Here is a 24648-nt window from a genome sequence, read left to right as displayed (position 1 = left end):
ACTTATACTAGCTAACAGGCAACTATCCCACAATACTACTACATTGGCTGTAACACCACGGGTTTAATATAGATTTTTATATACTTTTTGTAACGATGCACTTACCAGCGGTGAAGACTGGGTTTGCTGTTGTCACGGTAAGCCCTGCTTCGATGCTTCCATGAAAGACAACAAGAAATTCTGGCATATTTGGAAGGATCATTCCTAAAACGTCTCCATATTTAAAACCAATGGATTGCAATGAAGCAGCGAATCTCCCACAAGCACGTCTTAACTCCGAGTAAGTATAACTCTTCCCAGTTAAAGCACATGTCTACAAAAAATACATATGCATGATTCATCAGGAAAAAAAAAAAGATTTAGATTGTATCCATTTTAAAACTTGAAATAGCTCTAGATGCAAGAAATTTCGAACTTTCCCCCCAATCAGTCTGCAAGGCATTCTGCCAAGTTTGCTCATTCCTGTTTCGCAGAATCGCATGAAAAATAAAAATGAAATCTTTGAGTTTTACGTCCCACGCATATGCCGGCTAGGGTAAAGGAGACGGTGATGATGAGAAATGGATGAAATTGCGGAATAAAGAAAGTGGGAGGAAACGGGAAAACCTAGAAAAAGACCACGCACACGGTGTTTGTTCACCAAAAGTTCACTTGGCACGAGCTGGGATCAAACCAGATACCCCATGCACCTGAGGTGAACGTTCTACCGCTGAGCCACCGCGGATCCACAGAACCTCATGAAAAGTTTTGATAGTACCTCAATGTTAGAAATATTGGCGAAAGGAACAAAACCCAACATAAATCTAAAGAGGTACGGCTCGTAATAGAGCCTTTGTCCCACAAGTACAATCGATATTTACTCAACAGGAACAAATTACAAACACACATATATATAAATAATAATAATAATAATAATAATAATAATAATAATAATAATAATAATAATAATAATAATAATAATAATAAACATTTGCATTGGACAATAGTGGCATGAACCGTAATAAATTTAGTATACAGGTGCGAATCTTATTATTATCATGTTTTCATTGAATTGTAATTTCAACTATCCAAATGAATGCAATGAGATACTACTTTAAACTATGGAATAAGGCCAACTTTACCACACCTAAATCTTTCTTAAGAACACGAGTAGGACTGTCCAAACGTCTCCACAATCCACCGCAAAGTTAAATTGCCTGCTTCCAACAGCCTCATTCTCGGACTGTTCTTGCTTCAAAAGTAAAATGAATCTCTCTATATAGGGATGATTTATGTTTACTTTCTATTAAACTTGAAATGCTAAACTTTGGCATTGTTCGTGCTTTTTTCACTGTTGTTATCAAATTTGTTTCTTATTGCCCTGAAACATCAATAAAAATACAATTAGAACAACGTAAGGATTCAAATAACAATCCAATAAAAAGTATAGGTGTCCGCCAAGTAGAAGAGTGCAGAGGCACGGGCCGAGTCCGCAGGGTTAGGCCCGTCCCGTCCCGCAGTTCGGAATCGGCCTACAAAGCATATATCACTCGAACACGGGCTGGCTCGGGCATTAAATTTTTTAAATATACAACCGTATTTCTCGGGCCTAACTTTGTAAGTATACCATACAACGATATTTATCGGGCCGTTCTTTCTGGAGCTTTTAAAACACAACTGCAAAATAAAACCTCTAATAGCTATAAACAAAAATACAATTTTGCGTTAATTATTAAGTTTTCGTAATTCGGGCTTATTTGGGGCTCATTTGATTATTACATGGCTTCGGGCTGGGTTCGGGCCTAAACACTAAAACATATTTCGGACTCGGGTCGGGCCTTACATTATAAAGTCACAGGCTGGGTCGAGGCCCGGCTAAGAATTCCGGCCCGTGCAGACCTCTACCGCCAGGTAATCTAGGAAAACTTGTGATTCCGGGATGTCGGGTGCATCGTCTTTTACAGTATATAGAAATGCATCAGAAATGTCTTCAAGTGGAATGAGTGAAAGTGCATCCGCTCCCCTAACCTATTTCCTTATATTATTATTAGCCTTGTAAAGTTGAGCCAACTCATCTTGTACCTTTCTCCATATAGGTTGGATAAAATGAAACAAACAAATGTGTAACATCGCTTCCTTGAATATTTCTCTTGTAGCGTTTTTGCCGGTTTTTCTAAGTCAGTCATAAATTCTTGCCACAATCTTTAGCTTTCTTCTTGATTAGCTGAAGCATGGGTGTGTACAATGACTGATTTTTGCTTTGAAATAAGCAGAAGAGGAGAGGAAAAAATATCCGCTATACTTTCCGTATGAGAATTTTAAATGTTCCGTCCTTCACTATATTTTCGTTTCTTTCACTTTACAGAAATTCCCTTTCACTTTACGATGTGCTGATATACCAGCTATCTTGATTTTCTCAATAATTTATGAAATAATTTGTTTGTTACTTACAATTTGTATACGTTATTACAATGTTACAATGGAATCGATGTAATACAAATATCGGAGTACTTCTGGTGCAATACAGTCTTTCCACAAACTTATGTAAAAAAAAAACTGTTATTCTGCGAAACAGGAACACACGCATTGGATTATTTTTCTGTTCTTCGAAATATGGTAACGCTGAGCAGGAAAAAGCAGTTTGAATTCCTTTCTACGAAACAGGATTCTGCAAAACAGGAACACACGCTCCCATTATGCTAGTCTACAACTAAGTTGAGTTGTTATTACGAGCTTGGTTTCTGTAACTAATTAATTTAATAGGTTGGTCTACGTGATTAATGGTAAATAAGTATACGTGGAAAATGAAACAATGAACATTTGCAATATGAGGCATCGTTTTCAAAATGGCTGTCGAAAAGGTATGTTGTTTCTAGCGAACTGAAAACTACACTTATAATTAATGATAACGGACGTGGTTGAATTTTTCTAAACACAATTACTAGTGGCTTGTACAGTAGCCTACAGAAGCTTCATGTTTGTAAATTACAGCCGCACAGAAAACACACTCATAAAGAATCAGTAGTATCTTACCTCATGCAGCTGTTTCACTTCAGCCGGTGTTCGAAGTGTCCATTGTATGAATCAATACACTTTTGGAGACGGCGAACAGATTATAATGTCATTTATAGAAATTTTACATCTTAATCCGTTCAACAAATACGAGGGTCACTACGAAAGTTTTGAGATACGCATTGTTGTGGCGCAGTATTTGAATTCCAACAATTGCGTTCGGTAGTGGTATCCAGAGCGAAGAAGCAAAGCAAGTTTCAACTCGCATCGCTTATCGGCGTGGCCGTATCGCCTTCACTTGTTTGTTGATGTGAGCAGTGTTCGGCTGTCTAGAATGGAGCTTGAAAGGGGACATTTTCGGGCAATGATCCTTTACGTTTTCAAAAGTGGTTTGAACAAGACACAAAGCCTTGACCGTTTGCAGGGGGCATTTGGGGACCTTGCTCCTTCCTGTGCTACAATTTTTCAGTGATTTGGTGAATTCAGAAGAGGCCGGACATCGCTTAAAGATGAAGAGAGAGCTGGACGTCCGGCAACAGCTGTGTCACATGAAAACCTTGCCGCTGTGGAACAAATGATTCGAGAAAATTCTCGAACAACTTTCAAGGACATTGAATCTACACTGAACATTGGATCGCAAGCAGTAACAAACATTCTTCATGATCATCTTCGGCTCAGGAAGGTTCCATCTCGTTGGGTGCCTCACACTTTGACTGAACAGCAGAAGCGCATGCGTGTGAAATGGTGTGAAAAAATGCTTGCAAGATTTGATGGAGGCAATTCTCGACGCGCCTTTGACATTGTTACAGGTGATGAGACTTGGATCTATCAATTTGACCCTGAAAATGAACGCCAGTCTACAGTTTGGATCTTTCCAGACGAAAATCCACCCAAGAAAGTGAAGCGACCGCGAAGTGTGGGGAAGAAGATAGTCGCAACTTTCTTCTCCAAATCTGGCCATATTGCAATTGTTCCACTTGAAGAACAAAGGAATTTTACTGCTCAGTGGTACACCACTGTTTGCCTAACAACAGTGTTCCAGAAGCTTCGGGAACGGCGTCCAAGAACTGGATTGCGTGGGATCCTGCTTCATCATGACAACGCGTCCGCACACACGGCCAACATCATAATTCAGTTTTTAGAATCTACGGAGGTCAAACTTATGACTCATCCGCCGTATAGCCCTGATCTGGCCCTGTGTGATTTTTTCTGTTCCCCAGGATCAAAGATCGTATGCGTGGGAAGAGATTTTGCAGCCCTGAAGAAGCTGTAGTGGCTTACGAGAATGAACTTTCAACACTTGAAGAAAAAGGCTGGCAACACTGCTTCCAAAAGTGGTTTCCGAGGATGCAAAAGTGTGTACAGTTACAGCGATATATCCCTATTATAATTAATCTGTACCTATATTATCAACATTGATCAGAGGCGCAATAATTAAGCATATAGCTTAGATATAATTAAAAGGAAAAAACATTATTATTGACATGACATGTTGTCATGGTAAACATTATTATCTACATGATATACATGAAATAGATGGCTGTAGATGTAAATCAACGATAGCTGGATACGAGTCAGGTGATTTCAAAGGATTAAATAAAAATGGTTAGTAGCTATTAAGTGATATGTTTATTGTAATAACTTGATATATCTGCGAATTAGGGCTAAAGTGATTTTTTATTCGCTTTATCTGGTGCCGTAAAACCGGGACCTTACCTCAAAGTTCTGAAAAGAAGTAAGGACGAGGTATATTTGCAAACGTATATCCTTTTTATGAATTTCACCGTTTTAAGAAGCGGAAAGAAAATACAAAGGATTAGAGATATGCAGAATCCTGACGTAATGGATGTACCGAGTACTTTAGTAGAAAACACGCCTGAATATGGCCAGGCTAACCTTGTTAGTACGATTAGCCAACTGCTAACTGATAAGCTGGAACAAATGCAAAAGACGAATCAACAAATACAAAAATCGAACGATGAAAAGATGGAACAGATGCAAAAATGGATAGAACAAATACAAAAATCGAGCGATGAAAAGTTAGAACAAATACAAAAATCGAGCGATGAAAAGTTCGAACAATTATTGACTCAACACAAATATCTTGCAGATAGAGTTCAGGGTATCCATGAAAATTTCGATCGGCTACAGCATAATTTGAAAGAGAACTTGCAAGTATTGATTGAAAAAGTGTATGGTACTGGTATGAATATGAAAGTACAACCGGAAGAAGGTCAGAAGAAGGTCGATGGAAGAAATGAACATATTGAAGAACAGGATGAAAACGAAACAACTGAACCTGTGGTGAATGGTGATGCGGAAGATGCTACAATTAAAGAAGAACCATCATCTCCGGCCAAGGAGACCACCACCACTACTACTACAGGCGTATTCAAAATTGAAGTGAAAGGTCTGCCGAGATTATACAGGTTAGGGGAATTGAAGAAATTGTTGACAGACGATTTGAAGTTGGGAAGCCATACTATTAGGTCGCCGAAAAGAGCGAGTTCTTGGATTTATTTGATCTTCAAAACTGAAGAAGACCAACAGATGGCAGTGAAGACATTGAATGGATACAGTTGGAAGCAGCGAGTTCTTTCAGCCGAAGTTGCCGAAACTGATCAACGTAAGCGAACATTGGAAAAGACTGATTATAAGGATTCTAAAAAGGCGAAAGTTGAGTTACTTGTAGAAGATAGAATAAAACAGGCTACAATACCTTTGTGGGATGTTAATTATAGAGAACAGTTGAAGAAGAATACTGAAGAAATAAAATCTTCACTCACGCGACTAATGGATTTGTTGCCGAGAAGGAATTTAGATTTAACAAATTGGGCAGAAGAAAGAAAAGAGAAGAATGAAGGACTTGCTGACTTTCTGAAGCATTCGTCTATAGAGAAGATTACGGATGATTTGAAAGATTATGTCCAAAACAGAGAAAGAAACTGCTTGAACGTAACATCGCTCTATTTCCAGATCTTCAATGAGAAGGAAAAAGGTGAGAAACCTCCACCACTGCAGTTGTTGTTCGCAGAAGAATATGTGAAAGAAACTATCTGTGACATGAGTTTCCGAGTATCTCCAGATTATTATTTTCAAGTGAATACTTTGATGCTGTATACTTCCATCACAGAAATGGTTGAAGTTGACGAAGAAACTTCCTTGGTAGATGTGTGTTGTGCCATTGGAGGAATTGGATTTATTTTTGCTAAGAGTTGTGCTCAAATTCTTAGCATAGATGTAGTTGAAGATGGCTGTATTCCCGTTTGTGACTTATCGTTTAGCTTGATTGAATCTTTTGGCCATGTAACTTAGATTTGAGTTACGGATGGATAACAATTCTTAATTTATTCTCTCAGATGTTATGAGTTGTGTTATGAATACTTCATTTGGACTTTATATTTGAGCAACATGTTATGATGTGATTAATTTATTTTATCTTTGTATTAACTTTGAGTGTTATGTTTACCTTTATTTTACTTTACATGTTCAAAAGAGATTCGATTGTATTAACTTGAAATCCATGACATTGATTTTAAACTGAAGCTTTTAAATGTAATTATTGCCTTCTGATCTTGTTGTTGTTTTGATAAGATGACGATCTTAATTATAAATAATGTTGTTTGTATATGGATGTTATCGTTCAATGTAAAAGAGGAACAATTAACTAGTAACTCTGTGTAAGTCATCAATTAGTTATAATTTTGAATAGATCCATAAATGATATTTGTAATGAATCGACGTTTTATGATATGTAATTAGTAATAAAAGAAACATGTTATTATAAATGAATTGATATATATATATGGAGAAAGAAGAGAAAAGAAAAATATTTATATTGATGTAATAATAATAATTAATACGAGGATTGATGTAATAATAATTAGTACGAGGGCTATTCAAAAAGTGAATGTTTTGAAAATACACAGGGTTCTTTCCTTCACTGTAATACTGTTACGGAATTCCCGTTCTGGGCGACATTTACAGCGATATATCCCTATTATAATTAATCTGTACCTATATTATCAACATTGATCAGAGGCGCAATAATTAAGCATATAGCTTAGATATAATTAAAAGGAAAAAACATTATTATTGACATGACATGTTGTCATGGTAAACATTATTATCTACATGATATACATGAAATAGATGGCTGTAGATGTAAATCAACGATAGCTGGATACGAGTCAGGTGATTTCAAAGGATTAAATAAAAATGGTTAGTAGCTATTAAGTGATATGTTTATTGTAATAACTTGATATATCTGCGAATTAGGGCTAAAGTGATTTTTTATTCGCTTTACAGTGTAATGGTGAATACTTTGAGAAAATGTAAGTGTTAAATTGATTTTAAGTATGTAAGTTATTTCACATCTCAAAACTTTCGTAGTGACCCTCGTATGATAAACATTGGTAAAGTTTAAAACCACGAAAATACTGCAACTTGTAATAACTACCAAAAATTAATGCTGTAATATAGAGGAAGGACTGGCAACGTGAAACGGACATAGTGGAATTTTCCATTTCCAGATATGTACACAGTAGACCAAGACATAGCTGGTACCACTGATATGACATTATGACATAATGGAAAACTGTGTGTGTGCTACTTTGAAAACGACTAATAGAGAAAGAACATATAACATGAAAGGACAAGTTTTCAGAACTCCAGAAAAAAAAAAAGAGAGAGAGAGAGAGAGAGAGATGTAATTTCTGAGTATTCAACGCAAACGCCTACTCTGAAAGCAGGCGAATACAGCATTATTCATAGTAGGAATAGATGAAATGTTTTTGTGAAACGATATAAAACTTGATTGAGGAAGGTGTAAAATATGAATCATGTCTACTCGGGCAAAGAGGAATAAGAGGCGGTGAGGAAGGCGAAAGTGTTCCACTTTGCCTGCTGGCAGTACACAAACAAATGCTCGTAATATTCGAAAGATTATTTGTCTGGAAATAAACGTGCTCTATTGAGACACACTTTGCTCATGGTTGCTAAGAAAAGTCAAAATTAAACAGCATAAAAACAAGGAAGAAAGGACGCTCATGTTAGATATTAGTTCCTTATATGTATAATTATATATATGAAAAAATTGAAAGAAATTTATTGCCCAATGACAACGTTGCCCTCTCCCTCTCAAATCTAGCTAATAGTAGTGAGAGTGTGTACTGCAAGCTGAGAGTTCTAATCTTGCTATTTGTGTTGATGTTCACTGTGAATTGTAAACTGGTACATTGCCAGTATGGCAGTGGCAGTTACCGCTTCACAAAGTTAAGGCCATGCCCTTCTCATGGATATCTCAAGGCTATTGGTGGCCTTTTAAGATACTTCTTGGCAAATTTGTGCATTGCAGCTTCAGCAGGGGTGCCCACAAGGGGGGGCTATGACGCAAAGTGCGTCATTGAAATATTGGGTGGGGGTAAAAATCTGTATAAATATGTTTGACGGGGTGTAAAAATTAATCGAAAAGATTTTTTCATGGAAGAACACCTACGGATAGACAATTGGGGGAGGGGGGTGCGTCATGGACATAAGGGGGGGGGGCACCACTGGCTTCAGCGTAGAAGGAATGAAATAAATATTCATACTGTCAACTCATACTTCAAACGTAAGTGTTACTCGTTAATCTTCAGTGAGTAAAATTCAACATTTCAAATTTTAACACAGGAAAAGAGGTTAAAAATCTACAATGTGGATTATAGGTTAGCAGTTCAAAATCTAGCCAATTTTTGCGTTAAAAGACTTATTTCTGAAGGCCATCTAGCCTTTTTCGTTGAGAAGTTGTTGGCAACAGGTGCATTTCGCCAGCCCCCCCACCTTGGAGTTTCGAAACAAAACCTATGCCAATCGTTTGTGCTACGTTTGTGCCGGAATGTACCGCAAAAATTTTCGTTTGTACCACTTCCGGTACGAAGTTATAGTAGTTTTAAAGTGGGGGGCTGGGGAAACGGCAGCCCCCCACCTTGGAATTTCGAAACGAAACCTATGGCAATCGTTTGTGCTACGTTTGTGCCGGAATGTACCGCAAAATTTTTCGTTTGTACCACTTCCGGTACGAAGTTATAAGGGTTTTAAAGTGGGGGGGCTGGGGAAACGGCAGCCCCCCACCTAGGAATTTTAAAACAAAACCTATGCCAATCGTTTGTGCTACGTTTGTGCCGGAATGTACCGCAAAAATTTTCGTTTGTACCACTTCCGGTACGAAGTTATAAGGGTTTTAAAGTGGGGGGGCTGGAGAAACGGCAGCCTCCAAACTTGGAATTTCGAAACAAAACCTATGGCAATCGTTTGTGCTACGTTTGTGCCGGAATGTACCGCAAAAATTTTCGTTTGTACCACTTCCGGTACGAAGTTATAAGGGTTTCAAAGTGGGGGGGCTGGAGAAACGGAAGCCTCAAAACTTGGAATTTCGAAACAAAAGGTATGCCAATCGTTTGTGCTACGTTTGTGCCGGAATGTACCGCAAAAATTTTCTTTTGTACCACTTCCGGTACGAAGTTAAAAGGGTTTTAAAGTGGGGGGGGCTGGAGAAACGGAAGCCTCAAAACTTGGAATTTCGAAACAAAACCTATGGCAATCGTTTGTGCTACGTTTGTGCCGGAATGTACCGCAAAAATTTTTGTCTGTACCACTTCCGGTACGAAGTTATAAGGGTTTTGAAGTGGGGGGCTATTGAAACGGCAGCCTCCAACCTAGGAATTTCAAAACAAAACCTATGCCAATCGTTTGTGCTACGTTTGTGCCGGAATGTACCGCAAAAATTTTCGTTTGTACCACTTCCGGTACGAAGTTATATGGGTTTTGAAGTGGAGAGGCTGCAGAAACGGAAGCCTGCAACCTTGGAATTTCGAAACAAAAACTATGTTAATCGCTTGTACTACGTTTGTGCCGGAATGTACCGCAAAAATTTTCGTTTGTACCACTTCCGGTACGAAGTTATAATAGTTTTAAAGTGGGGGGCAAACTTCAGAAACATCAAATTCAATACAAATAGAGATAGAAACATTGAGTTAACGGGAATCGTTAATGCACTTATAAGCACTAAGCACTAACGTTAGTGCTATCATATTTTGGGATTTATTCAAGATTTTTTGGGGGGGGGGGCAACTTCAGAAATATCAAATTGTATACAAATAAAGGTAGAAACAGTGTTAACAGCAATCATTAGTGCATCATTAGTGCACTTAAACGCACTAAGCACTAACGTTAGCGCTACTATATTTTGAGATTTATTCAAAAAATTTGGTGGGGTGGTCAACTTCAGAAATATCAAATTCTATACAAATAGGGATAGAAACATGGGGTTAATGGCAAACGTTAGTGCATCGTTAGTGCACTTAAACGTACTAAGCACTGTCGTTGGTGCTACCATATTTTGGAATTCATTCAAGATTTTCGGTGGGATGGGCAACTTCAGTAATTTCAAATTCTATACAAATAGAGATAGGAACATAGAGTTAACGGCAATCGTTAGTGCATCGTTAGTGCACTTAAAATACTAAACACTGACGTTAGTGCTACAATATTTTGGAATTTATTCAAGATTTTAGATGGGGGCCAACTTCAGAAATATCAAATTCTATACAAATAGAGGTAGAAACATGCAGTTAAAGACAATCGTTATTGCATCGTTAGTGCACTTAAATGCACTAAGCATTAAGGTTAGCATTACCATATTTTGGGATTTATTCAAGATTTCTGGTGGGACCAACTTGTGAAATATCAAATTTCATACAAACATTTAGTGCTTTCTAGAAGCACTAACGATACACTAATGAATGGCATTAATTTTTTGTTAGTGCTTGAAGTTGACGCAAGTTCACCGTGCCCTCCAAAGATATTGTACCTGTAGCACCTACACTAATGAAGTACTAACGTTAGGGGTTGGTGCACTAAGAACCACTAACAATTGCACTAGAAGATATCATTAGTGCTTTTGAATATGGCGGAAATTTGATGCAATTAAAAATTCCCAATAAATGTCTTATAGGAGTTTAGTGACATGTAATTGTCCATAACTACGCTAATATTGAAGGACAAACGACACTGTTAGTGTTTTCTAGAAGCACTAACGATTGCACTAGAATAGATCATTAGTACTCTTGAATTTGACGGAAATTTGACGCAATGAAAAATTTCCCATAAATTTATTATGTGTTTCGTTACATGTAATTGGCCATAAGTAAACTAATATTGAAGTTCTAACTAAATTGTTAGTGTTTTCCAGAAGCACTACCAATGCACTAACGAATGGCACTAAGTTTTAGTTAGTGCTTGAAGTGGGGGCACTAAGTTCACTCTGGCCTCAAAAGGTATTTTAATTGTAGCACATTTACTAATGAAGCACTAACCTTAGGTGTAGATGCGCTAAAAAGCACTAACAATGCACTAACGATCGCTCTAGAAGAGATCATTAGTGATTTTGAATTTGGCGGAAATTTGATTCAATGAAAAATTTGCCTAAATTTCTTGTGAGTCTCGTGATATGTAATTGGCCATAACTACACTAATAGTGAAGCACTAACGAAATTGTTAGTGCTTTATAGAAGCACTAACGAATTGGACTATTTTTTCCATTAGTGCTTAAAGTGTCGGTGCGAAATTCACGCTGACTTCTTTATAGGTTTTTTTACTTGTAACACCTACACTAATGAAGCACTAACGTTAGGTGTTTGTGCTCTAAGAAGCAATTACGATGCACTAACAATTGCACTAACAGAGGTAATTAGTGCTTTTGAATGAGATGGGAATTTGATACAATGAATAATTCCTTATGTGTTTCTTATGGGAGTTTTGAGACTTATAATTGGCCATTTCTACACTAATGGTGAAACACTAACGAAACTACTTGTATCTTCTAGAAGTACTAACAATGCACTAACGTATAACACTAATATTTTCGTTAGTGCTTGTAGTGGGGGCTAAGTTCACGATAAATTCGAAAGTTTTCTTTCCTTGTAATATTAGTGCTTCCTAGTGCACCAACACCTAAGTTTCGTGCTTCATTAGTGTAGGTGCTACAAGTAAGAAACCTTTGCGGGCCAGCGTGAACTTGGTTCCCACTTCAAGCAGTAACGAAAAATAAGTCCATTCGTTAATGTATCGTTAGCGCTTCTGCAAAACACTCATAGTTCCGTTAATGCTTAACTATTGATGTAGATATGGCCAATTATATGCCACAAAAATCCCATAAGAGATTCATGTGGAATTTTTCATTGCGTCAAATTTCCGCCAAAATCAAAAGCACTAATGACCTCTTCTACTGAAATCGTTAGTGTTTCTTAGTGCATTAACACCTAACGTTAGTTCTTCATTAATGTAGGTCCTACAAGTAAAAAAACCTTTGGAAGCTTTCATGAACTTGGCGCCCCACTTCAACCAATAACGAAAAAATTAGAGCTGTTTTCGTTAGTGCTTCACTATTAGTGTAGTTATGGCCAGTTACATCTCAGGAAACTCACATAAGAAATTTAAGGGGAGTTTTTCACTGTGTCAAATTTCTGCCAAATTAAAAAGCACTAATGATCATTTCCAGTACAATCCTTAGTGCATCGTTAGTGCTTCTTCGTGCACCAACCCCTAACGTTAGTGCTTAATTAGTGTAGGTGCTACAAGTAAAATATCTTTGGTGGTCAGCGTGAATTTGCGCCCTCTTCAAGCACTAACAAAGTAATTAGTGCATTCGTTACTGATTCCTGAAAATACTGACACTTTGTATGGAATTTGATATTTCTGAAGTTGCCCCCACCAAAAATTTTGAATAAATTTCAAAATGTGGTAACACTAACGTTAGTGCTTAGTGCATTTAAGTGCACTAATCACGCTCTAACGATTGCCGTTAACTCCATGTTTCTACCTCTATTTGTATAAAATTTGATATTTTTGATGTTAGCCCCCCACCAAAGATCTTGAATAAATCCCAAAATATGGTAGCACTAATGTTAGTGCTTATTGCGTTTAAGTGCACTAACAATGCACTAACGATTACCGTCAACCCCATGTTTCTACCTCTATTTGTATAGAATTTGATATTTCTGAAGTTGGCCCCCCCACCGAAAATCTTGAATAATCCCAAAATATGGTAGCACTTACGGTAGTGCTTAGTGTGTTTAAGTGCACTAACGATGCACTAACGATGCGCTAAGTTTAGTGAAAATCTGTCTGCATAAAGATGGGTGGGGGGCTCACTTCATATGAAGTAGGTCCCAAACCAAAATCTTCAATATCTCGTAAACGCTGATAGCACTAACGTTAGTTCTAAAAGCACTAACGTGCACTAACGATGCATTAACGATGTGCAACGTTTGGTGTGATTTGGGAGAGGTGGGGGGCCAACTTCAGGCACGTAATTTTTTTTGCGGTACATTCCGGGAAAAACGTACCACAAACGATTGACATAGTCTTATCTCGAAATTCCAAGATGGGGGGTTCTGGAAACGGCAGCCCCCTAGTTAAAACTGTCATACTTTTGTACTGGAAGTGATACATACAAAAATGTTTGCGATACATTCCCACACAAATGTTGTTAAACGATTTGCATAGGTCTCGTTTCGAAATTCCGAGGGGGCATCAAAACGGCAGCCCCGTAGCTTGAAACTCTCGTATCTTTGTACCGGAAGTGGTACAGAAAAGAGTTTAGCGAAACGTTCCTGTTCAAAAGTAGTGCAAAGAGTGGGCATAGGTTTCATTTCGAAATTACTGGGTGCGGGGCTGCCGTTACCACAGCCCCTCTTGAAAACTCATATAACTTCGTACCGGAAGTGGAACAAACGAAAATTTTTGCGGTACATTCCGGCACAAACGTAGCACACACGATTGGCATACCTTTTGTTTCGAAATTCCAAGGTTGGAGGCTTCCGTTTCTCCAGCCCCCCCACTTTGAAACCCATATAACTTCGTACCGGAAGTGGTACAAACGAAAATTTTTGCGGTACATTCCGCCACAAACGTAGCACAAACGATTGCCATAGGTTTTGTTTCGAAATTCCAAGTGTGGAGGCTGCCGTTTCTCCAGCCCCCCCCACTTTAAAACCCTTATAACTTCGTACCGGAAGTGGTACAAACGAAAATTTTTGCGGTACATTCCGGCACAAACGTAGCACAAACGAATGCCATAGTTTTTGTTTCGAAATTCCAAGTTTTGAGGCTGCCGTTTCTCCAGCCCCCCCCACTTCAAAACCCATATAACTTCGTACCGGAAGTGGTACAAACGAAAATTTTTGCGGTACATTCCGGCACAAACGTAGCACAAACGATTGGCATACCTTTTGTTTCGAAATTCCAAGGTTCGAGACTTCCGTTTCTCCAGCCCACCCACTTTGAAACCCTTGTAACTTCGTACCGGAAGTGGTACAACGAAAATTTTTGCGGTACATTCCGGCACAAACGTAGCACAAACGATTGCCATAGGTTTTGTTTCGAAATTCCAAGTTTGGAGGCTGCCGTTTCTCCAGCCCCCCACTTTTAAACCCTTATAACTTCGTACCGGAAGTGGTAGAAACGAAAATTTTTGCGGTACATTCCGGCACAATCGTAGCACAAACGATTGCCATAGGTTTCGTTTCGAAATTCCAAGGTGGGGGGGCTGCCGTTTCCCCAGCCCCCCCACTTTAAAACCCTTGTAACTTCGTACCGGAAGTGGTACAAACGAAAATTTTTGCGGTACATTCCGGCACAAACGTAGCACAAACGATTGCCATAGGTTTCGTTTCGAAATTCCAAGGTGGGGGGGGCTGCCGTTTCCCCAGCCCCCACTTTTAAACCCTTATAACTTCGTACCGGAAGTGGTACAAACGAAAATTTTTGCGGTACATTCCGGCACAAACGTAACACAAACGATTGCCATAGGTTTCGTTTCGAAATTCCAAGGTGGGGGGGCTGCCGTTTCCCCAGCCCCCCACTTTAAAACCCTTGTAACTTCCTACCGGAAGTGGTACAAACGAAAATTTTTGCGGTACATTCCGGCACAAACGTAGCACAAACGATTGCCATAGGTTTCGTTTCGAAATTCCAAGGTGGGGGGCTGCCGTTTCCCCAGCCCCCCACTTTTAAACCCTTTTAACTTCGTACCGGAAGTGGTACAAACGAAAATTTTTGCGGTACATTCCGGCACAAACGTAGCACAAACGATTGCCATAGGTTTCGTTTCGAAATTCCAAGGTGGGGGGCTGCCGTTTCCCCAGCCCCCCCACTTTAAAACCCTTATAACTTCGTACCGGAAGTGGTACAAACGAAAATTTTTGCGGTACAATCCGGCACAAACGTAGCACAAACGATTGCCATAGGTTTTGTTTCGAAATTCCAAGTTTGGAGGCTGCCGTTTCTCCAGCCCCCCACTTTTAAACCCTTATAACTTCGTACCGGAAGTGGTACAAACGAAAATTTTTGCGGTACATTCCGGCACAAACGTAGCACAAACGATTGCCATAGGTTTCGTTTCGAAATTCCAAGGTGGGGGGGCTGCCGTTTCCCCAGCCCCCCCACTTTAAAACCCTTATAACTTCGTACCGGAAGTGGTACAAACGAAAATTTTTGCGGTACATTCCGGCACAAACGTAGCACAAACGATTGCCATAGGTTTCGTTTCGAAATTCCAAGGTGGGGGGCTGCCGTTTCCCCAGCCCCCCCACTTTAAAACCCTTATAACTTCGTACCGGAAGTGGTAGAAACGAAAATTTTAGCGGTACATTCCGGCACAAACGTAGCACAAACGATTGCCATAGGTTTTTTTTGGAAACTCCAAGGTGGGGGGCTGGCGAAATGCACCTGTTGGCAACACTACTGATACGTTTCATTTTGCCCGCACTTCCAAGCGGGGAAAGTTGAATTTCGCATATCGATATTAACTTATTTATCATCAACATGTTTAATTGTTTTCTTTTCGTTTTTCTGTATAATGTGAAAGAAGATTCAAGCTTTCCAAGTGTGTCAAAAATTCGTTGTTATGCTTTGTTCCGACCAGTGACGAATTTTGGGGCCATAAGCCTTAATCCTCCTCCCCCTGAAATAAATTTGTTAGTTTTTGCATTCCACGTACCACAATAATCCTTCATACCATTTCTAAGAGTTTCATTGACTTTCCATTTTCTTATGCTTTTTGTTCAGAAATAATACTGTATTTGTCAAATTTCATCCCATGTAAAAACCGCGTGTTTTCTTTCGTCCATTCTACTCTTCTGTTTCTTTTTCTTAGTTGTTACTTTCTTTCGTTTCTCCTATCATACTTTCGACCGTTGCTAGTTGTGATTCAAGTCGGCCGTTGTCAGTAACACCAAACCTAAGAGGAGCTGATATAATATAATAAGCGAAACTGGTGTTCTACAGCAACTTGCACGGATATCAACTTAACGGGACTTTAGTTAGGAATATACATCGGTTAGTTACAAAGATAAATGTTTGAATTAAGGAAAATCAAGAGGGAAGAATAAGTAGCCCTAGAAATTAGATAGGTCAAGAGGATGCTTCCTTTCCCTTCTATGAATAGAATAAAAGGTTAGATTCACTGCTAAATTTTTATGCGTATCATATCACATAAGATTCACCAGTTTGCAATTCTTGCCATTAAAACCGCAATCAGTATATTTCAACTTCAACTTGTCTTAGCATTTTCTTTCACGTAAAAACGTACACAGATAAAACTGAATATTTCCATTTTTTTTTTCTAAAATGAAATCAGTTAAATTGAAATGAGATTACAAATATTCAACGTGAGTTTGCAGAGTTTCATTTCAGATATGCCTTGGGGGGGGGGGGGGAGGGAATAAGATCCTCCACCGACATACGAGTTTAACGTTTTATCCAAGTATATTAGTTGACAATTGATTAAAATATATTTACTTCTCTAACTCAGATGAGGACTTGCCCCCCCCTGTTTCTCCTTGTGCGGAGCCCCCGAAACAAAATCCTAAATACACTACTGGTTCTGACTATACACTATTTATAAATTGTGTACCACTTTGCCCGCTCTTCCCTTAGAAGACAAAAGCAACATTTTTTAAAACAATTTTCCACGATTACGTAATTTTAATCAGGATAGCAATATATATGCAATATCTTCAAAGTGGTTTGAGTTGAGATGTCAAATCGCTGTAAGCTGCATTATGGTCTTTACGTTTCTTTTTTCTTTCTTTCTTTCTTTTTTTTTTTAATTCTCTGCGGATTATGATACTTATCTAAGCACTGCTCTTGCTTGGTACAGTCCGCAGCCAAAAACCTGCAACATGAGAATGTAAGTTTATTGTGAAACTATGCCTAAGAGCGCAGAGAATCAACGTAACGTCTAAGTGGCACGAATCACGCCAGGAGAAACCTCGGCATCCTCCCCTGCACACTTATTTTGGAGCAAAAGACTTCGTCATTGTCATATAATTCGACACTAAGGTACTTCCAATGTGCATTAACATGTTCGTCTCACTTGCCTTATTAGTGATGTAGAGGCAGGGGCGGATCTAGGGGGTGATCGTCCCCCCCAGAAGAGGAAGCTTTTTCTTATTTTATATATAAACAAAACCCATCCCAGAGCTTGGAACTCTTAAAGGTAGCTCTAACTGGCAGTATTACAACCCACCGTCCCCCTCAGAAGTCCGTCCTGGATCCGCCCCTGTGTAGAGGCCTCTAAAAGTGGATATTTAAGAGTGTTTGTGATACTGTACCGTCCTTAGTCAAATACTCAATAATTAATGTGAGTTTGTAAGTGTTCGTTTAATGGGTAGATTTGAAATATGAAATAACCTGACGTATGCTATTTCTTTTAAAATATAACTTTACGTTGGACTGAAATGAAATAAAATATTTGAGTTTTACGTCCCATAGTTATGCCGGCTAGGATAAAGGAGACCGTGATGGTGAGAAGTGAATGAAATGGTGAAATAAAGAAAGTGGGAAGAAAGGGGAGAAACTCGAGGAAACCCACACACACGGTGTTTGTCCACCACAAAGTTCACTTGGCGCTAGCTGGGATCGAACCAGAGACCCCATGCACCAGAGGTGAACGCTCTAACACTGAAGCACCGTGGCCCCCGTTATGATGGATTGACAACATTGTTAATCTGCTGTTATTGCGGAGTTTGTCAAATAGTGACCTACTGTTGACAATTACATGTTACAAAATTTCATTGGTTCTTATCAATTAGATCATAAGTTACGTTTAAGTTTCAAGATAAATGGTCCATATTACATAAATGCATCCTATATATATATATATATATATATATATATATATATATATATATATATATATATATATATATATATATATATATATATATATCCATCCTACATATATGCATCCTATATATATAACTCAGTGGTAGCAAACAATTGTCTACTGTTCCTTATGTCTCTTTTGACTTGGATTCAGACGATATATGTATCAGTTAGTTATTAAGCAAAATCCTTTCTCCATGTAAATGCGCTTTTTAATGATAAGCTCAAGGTTGAATTACAACGCTAAGAAATATTTAGTACGAATATGTTGTAAGCACAAGTTATGTTGCTATTTATTTACCAAAAGTCATTGTGTTCAATGTTAATACCACAAGATATTCACAATTAATAAGCACTAAGTAACGTCCTTGTATCATACTACACATATTTCCAACTAATCCAAAGCTATAGACAAGCAGTGGCGGATCCAGGGTAAGGCGATTGCCCCTATCGTCCCCTAGAAGAGGAAACTTTCTTATTTTATATATATAAATAAAATCCATCCCAGAGTTTGGAGCTCTTAGCTCTATAGCAATATTACAACCCACCGCTCTCCCCAGAAGTCCGTCCTGCATCCGCCCCTGTAGACAAGTGAGGATAATGGGTGTAATACCGTTCCGACATTCTTAAGCAAATTCTAGACATAATTTCAATATTTAAATGAAATTTATTGTTTTCTTTATAGTGGATAATAGCTCTACCCGAGAAAAAAAGTCGATCCGACTTTGAACTAATTTAGAGTGACCAGATGTACTGATTTTCGCAGTACAGTACTCTTTTTCAGAGCTGTTCTACGTGTTGCAAAGACACCTAGGAATTTAAGAAATATCCTTCTTCTTTAAAAATATCCTGCGAAATGTCTTGATTTAACTTATTTACCCTGCTTTAGTGTTTCATTCTTTATTCACATTTCGAATTACAGGTACTCCCTTTTTTTTTTTTCGAATGATGAAACACTATGTTTTTCAACACTCCTCAAAAGATTATTGTTAGGAAAGGAAAATAATCAACAAATCATGGTTTTACATTTAAACGAAAAATATGTTACCAAGCACTGTATTGATATTTAGTTGGTAAACAGATGTCACCTATTAATGAAAATAATTTGTTAACAGTTATGGGAAAAGTTTTTAAGGTAATGGATAAATAACCATTAAGAAATTTTAAGCTTCAACATACTTGTTTTCTTTTTCATTAAAGTGATTTCTTTATGTTACGCCATCAAATTGTTTTAGCACTCTTGTACTTATCATTTATGAAAGTATTTGGAGTTCTGTTGAATTCCTTCAATACTTTTGTTGAGCACATTTCTTTAAACAAAAATAAATGATTAACGTTAAATGAAATAAAGACATGCATATTGACAACGCAGTAGCTATCATATACTATTATAATCAATGGCGTATTTACGATTTTGTTTTGGGAGGGGCTTTGCTAACTTTATTCCTGGAAATGTTAAAATTCTGCAAGATATTTCATTTACTTTAAGATAGTAAATTCAATTTCGGGTAGGGCTTAAGCCCGGAAGCCCTCCCCTTAAATTTCGCCACTGATTATAGCTGTGTCCTACTTTCCGCTTGCCAGAATCTGGTCACCCTAAACTAATTTATATGATAAAATGACAGATCCGTACTGGCGTAGACCTTTCAGGACATTGACGGCACTAATCTGGGGATTGCAAGACTTGTTTATTGCGTGTTCGAATCCCACTCAAGGCATGAGTGGTTTTCTCATCAGTCATTTTCACCGTCTCCTATATTCTAAATGGCACAATAGTGGAACAAAAATATAATGAACATAAGATTTGCCATTCACTACACTGAGTTTCTCGATCAAGGACTTTTTTTTTCATTTTTTAAAGAAGTACGTGCTTTTCCAGTTCCAAGCACAAAAAATATTAAATTACAAATTGGAAATAGGAAAAACATTGACTAAATATTGGACGGAAGGTAATGTACTAAACGATCTATAGCATAGTAAAATGCTAGAAAAGATTTATGTTTGTGGCCCGTTTATATGTTTGTGGCCATTCCTTTCGAAAGTGAGTTCTCGGGAATCGTAGACTCTACAAAAGATGCCGTTTTCAGTAATCGATTGAAAATTTTGTAGGTAGTAGTTCTAATTGAATATTCCGATTGTTCAGTTCTAATTGAATCTTTATAAAACGTGGCCGTTATTTCTTTATTACATATTTTAGGGGTACACTAGAAGTGTTGAAATAAAAAAAAAGTATCATATGACACGAGGTTGTATACCTTTCAGGCGTTTGTTTCATGGCCAAATTATAATGAAAAACAAAGGATAACCATTTCTATTGTCTAACAAGGTATTACATTCGCGAAGTGTCTCCTCTGGATTCGTGTAAAATTGATTAAATGCAAAGTTCTTCGCGGCTTAATGTGTATTGTACTAATTTTAGAGGCCCATACTGGTAATTTGCACATTTATGGTCCTTCATTTATCCGCAACTCAATCATACACTATTATAACACTCGGAAAGAAAATTGCTTTCAGTTTGCTTACGTGTAACTGGACATGAATATGAGCATATGCAAGACAAATTGGATCAAGTGCTGCTTCTCTGACACATGTTACTCACTCCGGCCGCCATCTTGGAAATAAAGAAAGAAACTAAGTTATTATCTGTATGGATAAAAATAAGTAGATAATACAAAAAATACCATGAGCCGTTCGCTACGGGACTGTATACCTACTTTTGGGCCACCTTGTATTTTCTGCGGTATTTCCACTGATTAGTTTTCGTTTGTGTGTCCGTTGGTTGTTCGAGGCAGCGTGTCTCCTGGGAACTGCAACTTTTTAAAACTTAATGCATCAATTTTACGCATAGTTAGTATTTGTAGAGAAATGTTGTAAGTAAGCTATGTGTATGTTTAGTATTATTAGTAGTGTTATTAGTTTAATCTTTACACATGTTTATGACTTATGGTATACTTTTTTAATTTCAAATTTGTGAGTGAGTGAGGGGGTAGTATGTGCATTTAGAATACTGTGATATTAGTATTGAGTGAAATTTAACATTAATAACAAAATATAAGTAGATTTGTACCTCTATAACATATTACAAACTTTCAATTGACAGACAATAATATTTTGTAACTTGATAAATAGAGACCGGATGTTTAGGCACTATAAACATGGAAAATAGGCAGGCTAATAATCACTTAAAATTTTAAAAGTAGGCAGTAAAATAGGCACTAAAATAACTCGAAATAATGAAGATAAATACTCAATACAATTTACAAATTAATTCAAGTCATAGATAATTTGCAAGTAGAAACATACCTGTTTGTTAATTTTTTTATTACTGTATATAGAAAAACGAAGCTTGACATGTATTCCATGTATACTTGGTAAATGCATTCTATACAGCACTTTATCACTACACATAACAGTTCGAATTTTATACACTTTATCTGTACACACAGCAATCCAAAGTTTTACAACACATTATCAGTACCTATAGTAGTCCAAAAATTTACGGCATCTTATTACTACAAACAGCACTTTTTCTCGGAAGAGGCAGAATCCTTTCTTGAAACAGTAAGTTATATATTTTTCCCCAATAAAGTCTTATTTTGAAGAATATGCATAGAATTGGCAACATTAGGCACTAAAGCCATTATTTAGGCAGGAAGGGGCGAAATAGGCGAAATAAGCAGAATAAAATTGACTTAAATTGGAACTGTAACCACCCATATAAACTTTATTTTTGATCATATCTTTAATATTAAACAATAGGCATTTTGCCTAATATCCGGTCTCTGTCAATAAAGTACGTGTAGCATTAATAGAACACTTTATTAAGCCATATTTCTAGATTTTAAATACTATACATATATTAATGTATGCCTCAGTTTTACGAATGGTTAGTATTAGAAGTAAAATAAAATAACGATAATATTCTAGGATTAAATTACTGGTTTGTTTCTATTGACATATCAATATCTACGCTTCTAAATTTTAACGTTTCAAGAGCTTCCTTGTGGGGTGAATGATGCAAGGTGTAACTTTTTCTATGTAGGGCACAAGGGTTTGACTCCCGCTGGAGTTCATCTTGATCGTAACCCACATTAAGCTGTTGATACGTATTTCATATAGCCTTGGTGTCGAAAAGAGGTGTTAAAACAAATCAAAATCGCAATGTTTAAGTTAACAATGGGATAGTTTTAAATTCTACAGTAAGTAAACTTCTTAATAAGTGTAAATATTATTTTCAGTTAAAATGTTACTTACCACTGCAGGTTTGTTACACCATTTTTCAACGTCTTGCCACACATACTCCGTAAGCGTAACTTTTGGAATTTCTACATCACTTAGTCGAGATTTAATAATTCCTTTATGGCTAGATAAAAATCGACGTTGTTCTGACACACTAAACAAAGGATGTTTCACACACCTAGTACAGCGTGAAAATCCATGTTTCGTTAACAAACAGAATAGGAATTCGTCCAATTTTACAGATTTCCTAAATAGTCGCCCAGAGCTACTTCGAAACATGTTTCCGCTGACAAGTATTTTGCTAATTCTGGTGAGCTGAAGATTTGTCTTAATGGTTAGAGTGCATTATTGTTTATGAATGATAAGCATCTTTGGCCTTCAAATAAAAGTGTACTTTGATCTCTGTTATTTTCCTTCATTTTATTCTCTTATTTGCTTCGGTCAAAGACATTGGGTAATTCTGTTGTAGAAAGTTATGTAACAACCTAAGTAGAACAGGATGCCATTCATTCGCTGAGTCATTCATCCAACTTTTCCACTCTTATGTATTTTCTATTTGTTGTGGTATGCTATATTTTAGATATGTAACATAAATTGTTGATAATGTCAAACCATAAAGTTATTCTGGTTGACTAATTTCGTGTTTAACATCACATTCAGCACCGAGGCTAAATTACGTGGGCTGCAGTTTAATGTTGGATCCGAACAACTCATGAACTCCCACTGGGAATTGAATTCATGTCTCGTACGCTTACCATATAGCCACGAAGAGACTCAAACCCCAAACGTATCATCTAATGAATGAGATAAATTATTAGAATAAGAAATACCTTATATACACTGATGTGCAAGACTTACGGAGGACATAGATAATATCACATAAAATGTTATGTAGTAGTTGGAAAAATGAATGAAAACCCGGCAGCATATCGCCAAATGTCTTCTACACGCACACGGGAAGAAAGCCGTTGCACGATGTGACATTAACGAGATCGTAACAACGAATTGGTCTGCTCACCAAACATGAAGCAGTGGAATGAAAGGGATGAGAGAGTGTGAGTCAGAGTGTGCATTGTGGTGGTGTTACTTACAACAACATTGTCCAGGAACAACAGTTGAATGACTTCACACGGGAAAGAATCAGCTGAACACTGAAATAAGGACGAAGTGTGACGAGTGTGGCCCAGAAGTTTGGAATTGCTCACAGCGTTATTACATGTATCCTCGTCGCCAAAAGTGCCTTTACATCGCCGTGACGGGTATGTGACCGCGCAGTACTCCAAGGAAGGGATGGTTGCATAAGAAATTGAGATTAATTTTGAACAGTTTTTATTTTGACTAGGGAAATAACGTAGATATAGGGAGCAAAGGAAAAGATTTGAAGCATCAGTACACTATCATCTCTGAAAAGATTCGTATTCTCAGTTTTTCATTTTATTCTCTTATATGTTAAGTTAATAACTGCTGACAACTGCTACTAGCGCTTTTCACTCTTCAGGAATTTAACACGACATGTTCGCAGGACACTTTTCTAAAGTCCTAAATGTATGCGTGAATTATTTCATTCGTCTCACTGTCCTTATTTCAGAATGGAAACTGAATATGCTGAACGTGAATATGTTTCACTGTCGTCAAGCAAGGGTTGTAATAAATGTAAATAAGGTTCTTATTATTAAATAAAACACAGAAGTATCTATTCCATGTATAGCACAATATAATACAGTAATTAACCAACATGATAATCACTAACACCCGCAGGATTTTTTCAAATGGGGGGGGGGGCAAAAGACCGATATAGAGTTTTTCGATTTATTGCCCTATATATATTAAAAGTCATAGTTTATCATTGATAGCGTATATCCTCTTACTTTATAAATCGCCAGTGTAACCTATTAGTCAGAACATACATCTCCAGATATAATGTAGAGGGAAAAGAAGGAAAGAGATATGAAAAGTGGCGTAAGTAATTTTACTGCACCCTGGATAATCCATTACTCATACCTGCCCCTGTCCCACGCATTTCAACTGCTGCGTTATATATATATGGTTCCATGTCAGAAGGGCCCGAAAAAGGGCTAGGATAGAAAGGTCCGAGTCAAAACGGGGCTCGGTTTTAAAAGGCCCGCGTCAAAAGAGCAAGTTCAAAAGTGGCCCCGCGACAAAAGTGCCCGAGTCGAAAATGCACAGCGTGAAAATGTTCCCCTCGTCAAA

At 37.6% G+C, this 24648-nt stretch overlaps 1 protein-coding gene across 1 annotated transcript in view; it reads right to left on the bottom strand.

Moving 5' to 3' along the window:
* LOC145660546 (uncharacterized) overlaps positions 1-22791 on the bottom strand; it is a 61156-nt gene extending 38365 nt beyond the window's left edge. The window contains exons 1-2 of the mRNA XM_081725740.1: positions 22453-22791; positions 106-313 (exon numbers count right to left, since the gene is read on the bottom strand). Coding sequence (XP_081581866.1) covers positions 106-313; positions 22453-22716 — 472 coding nt within the window. The 5' untranslated portion in view covers positions 22717-22791. The remainder of the gene's footprint in view (positions 1-105; positions 314-22452) is intronic.
* Positions 22792-24648: the final 1857 nt, after the last annotated feature.

Source organism: Thermobia domestica, chromosome 9, assembly GCF_964235325.1.
Source record: "Thermobia domestica chromosome 9, izTheDome1.hap1.1, whole genome shotgun sequence".
Classification (NCBI taxonomy): Eukaryota; Metazoa; Arthropoda; class Insecta; order Zygentoma; family Lepismatidae; genus Thermobia; species Thermobia domestica.
Note: the sequence above shows the minus strand (reverse complement) of the source record. Positions and strands in the feature narration are given on the sequence as shown.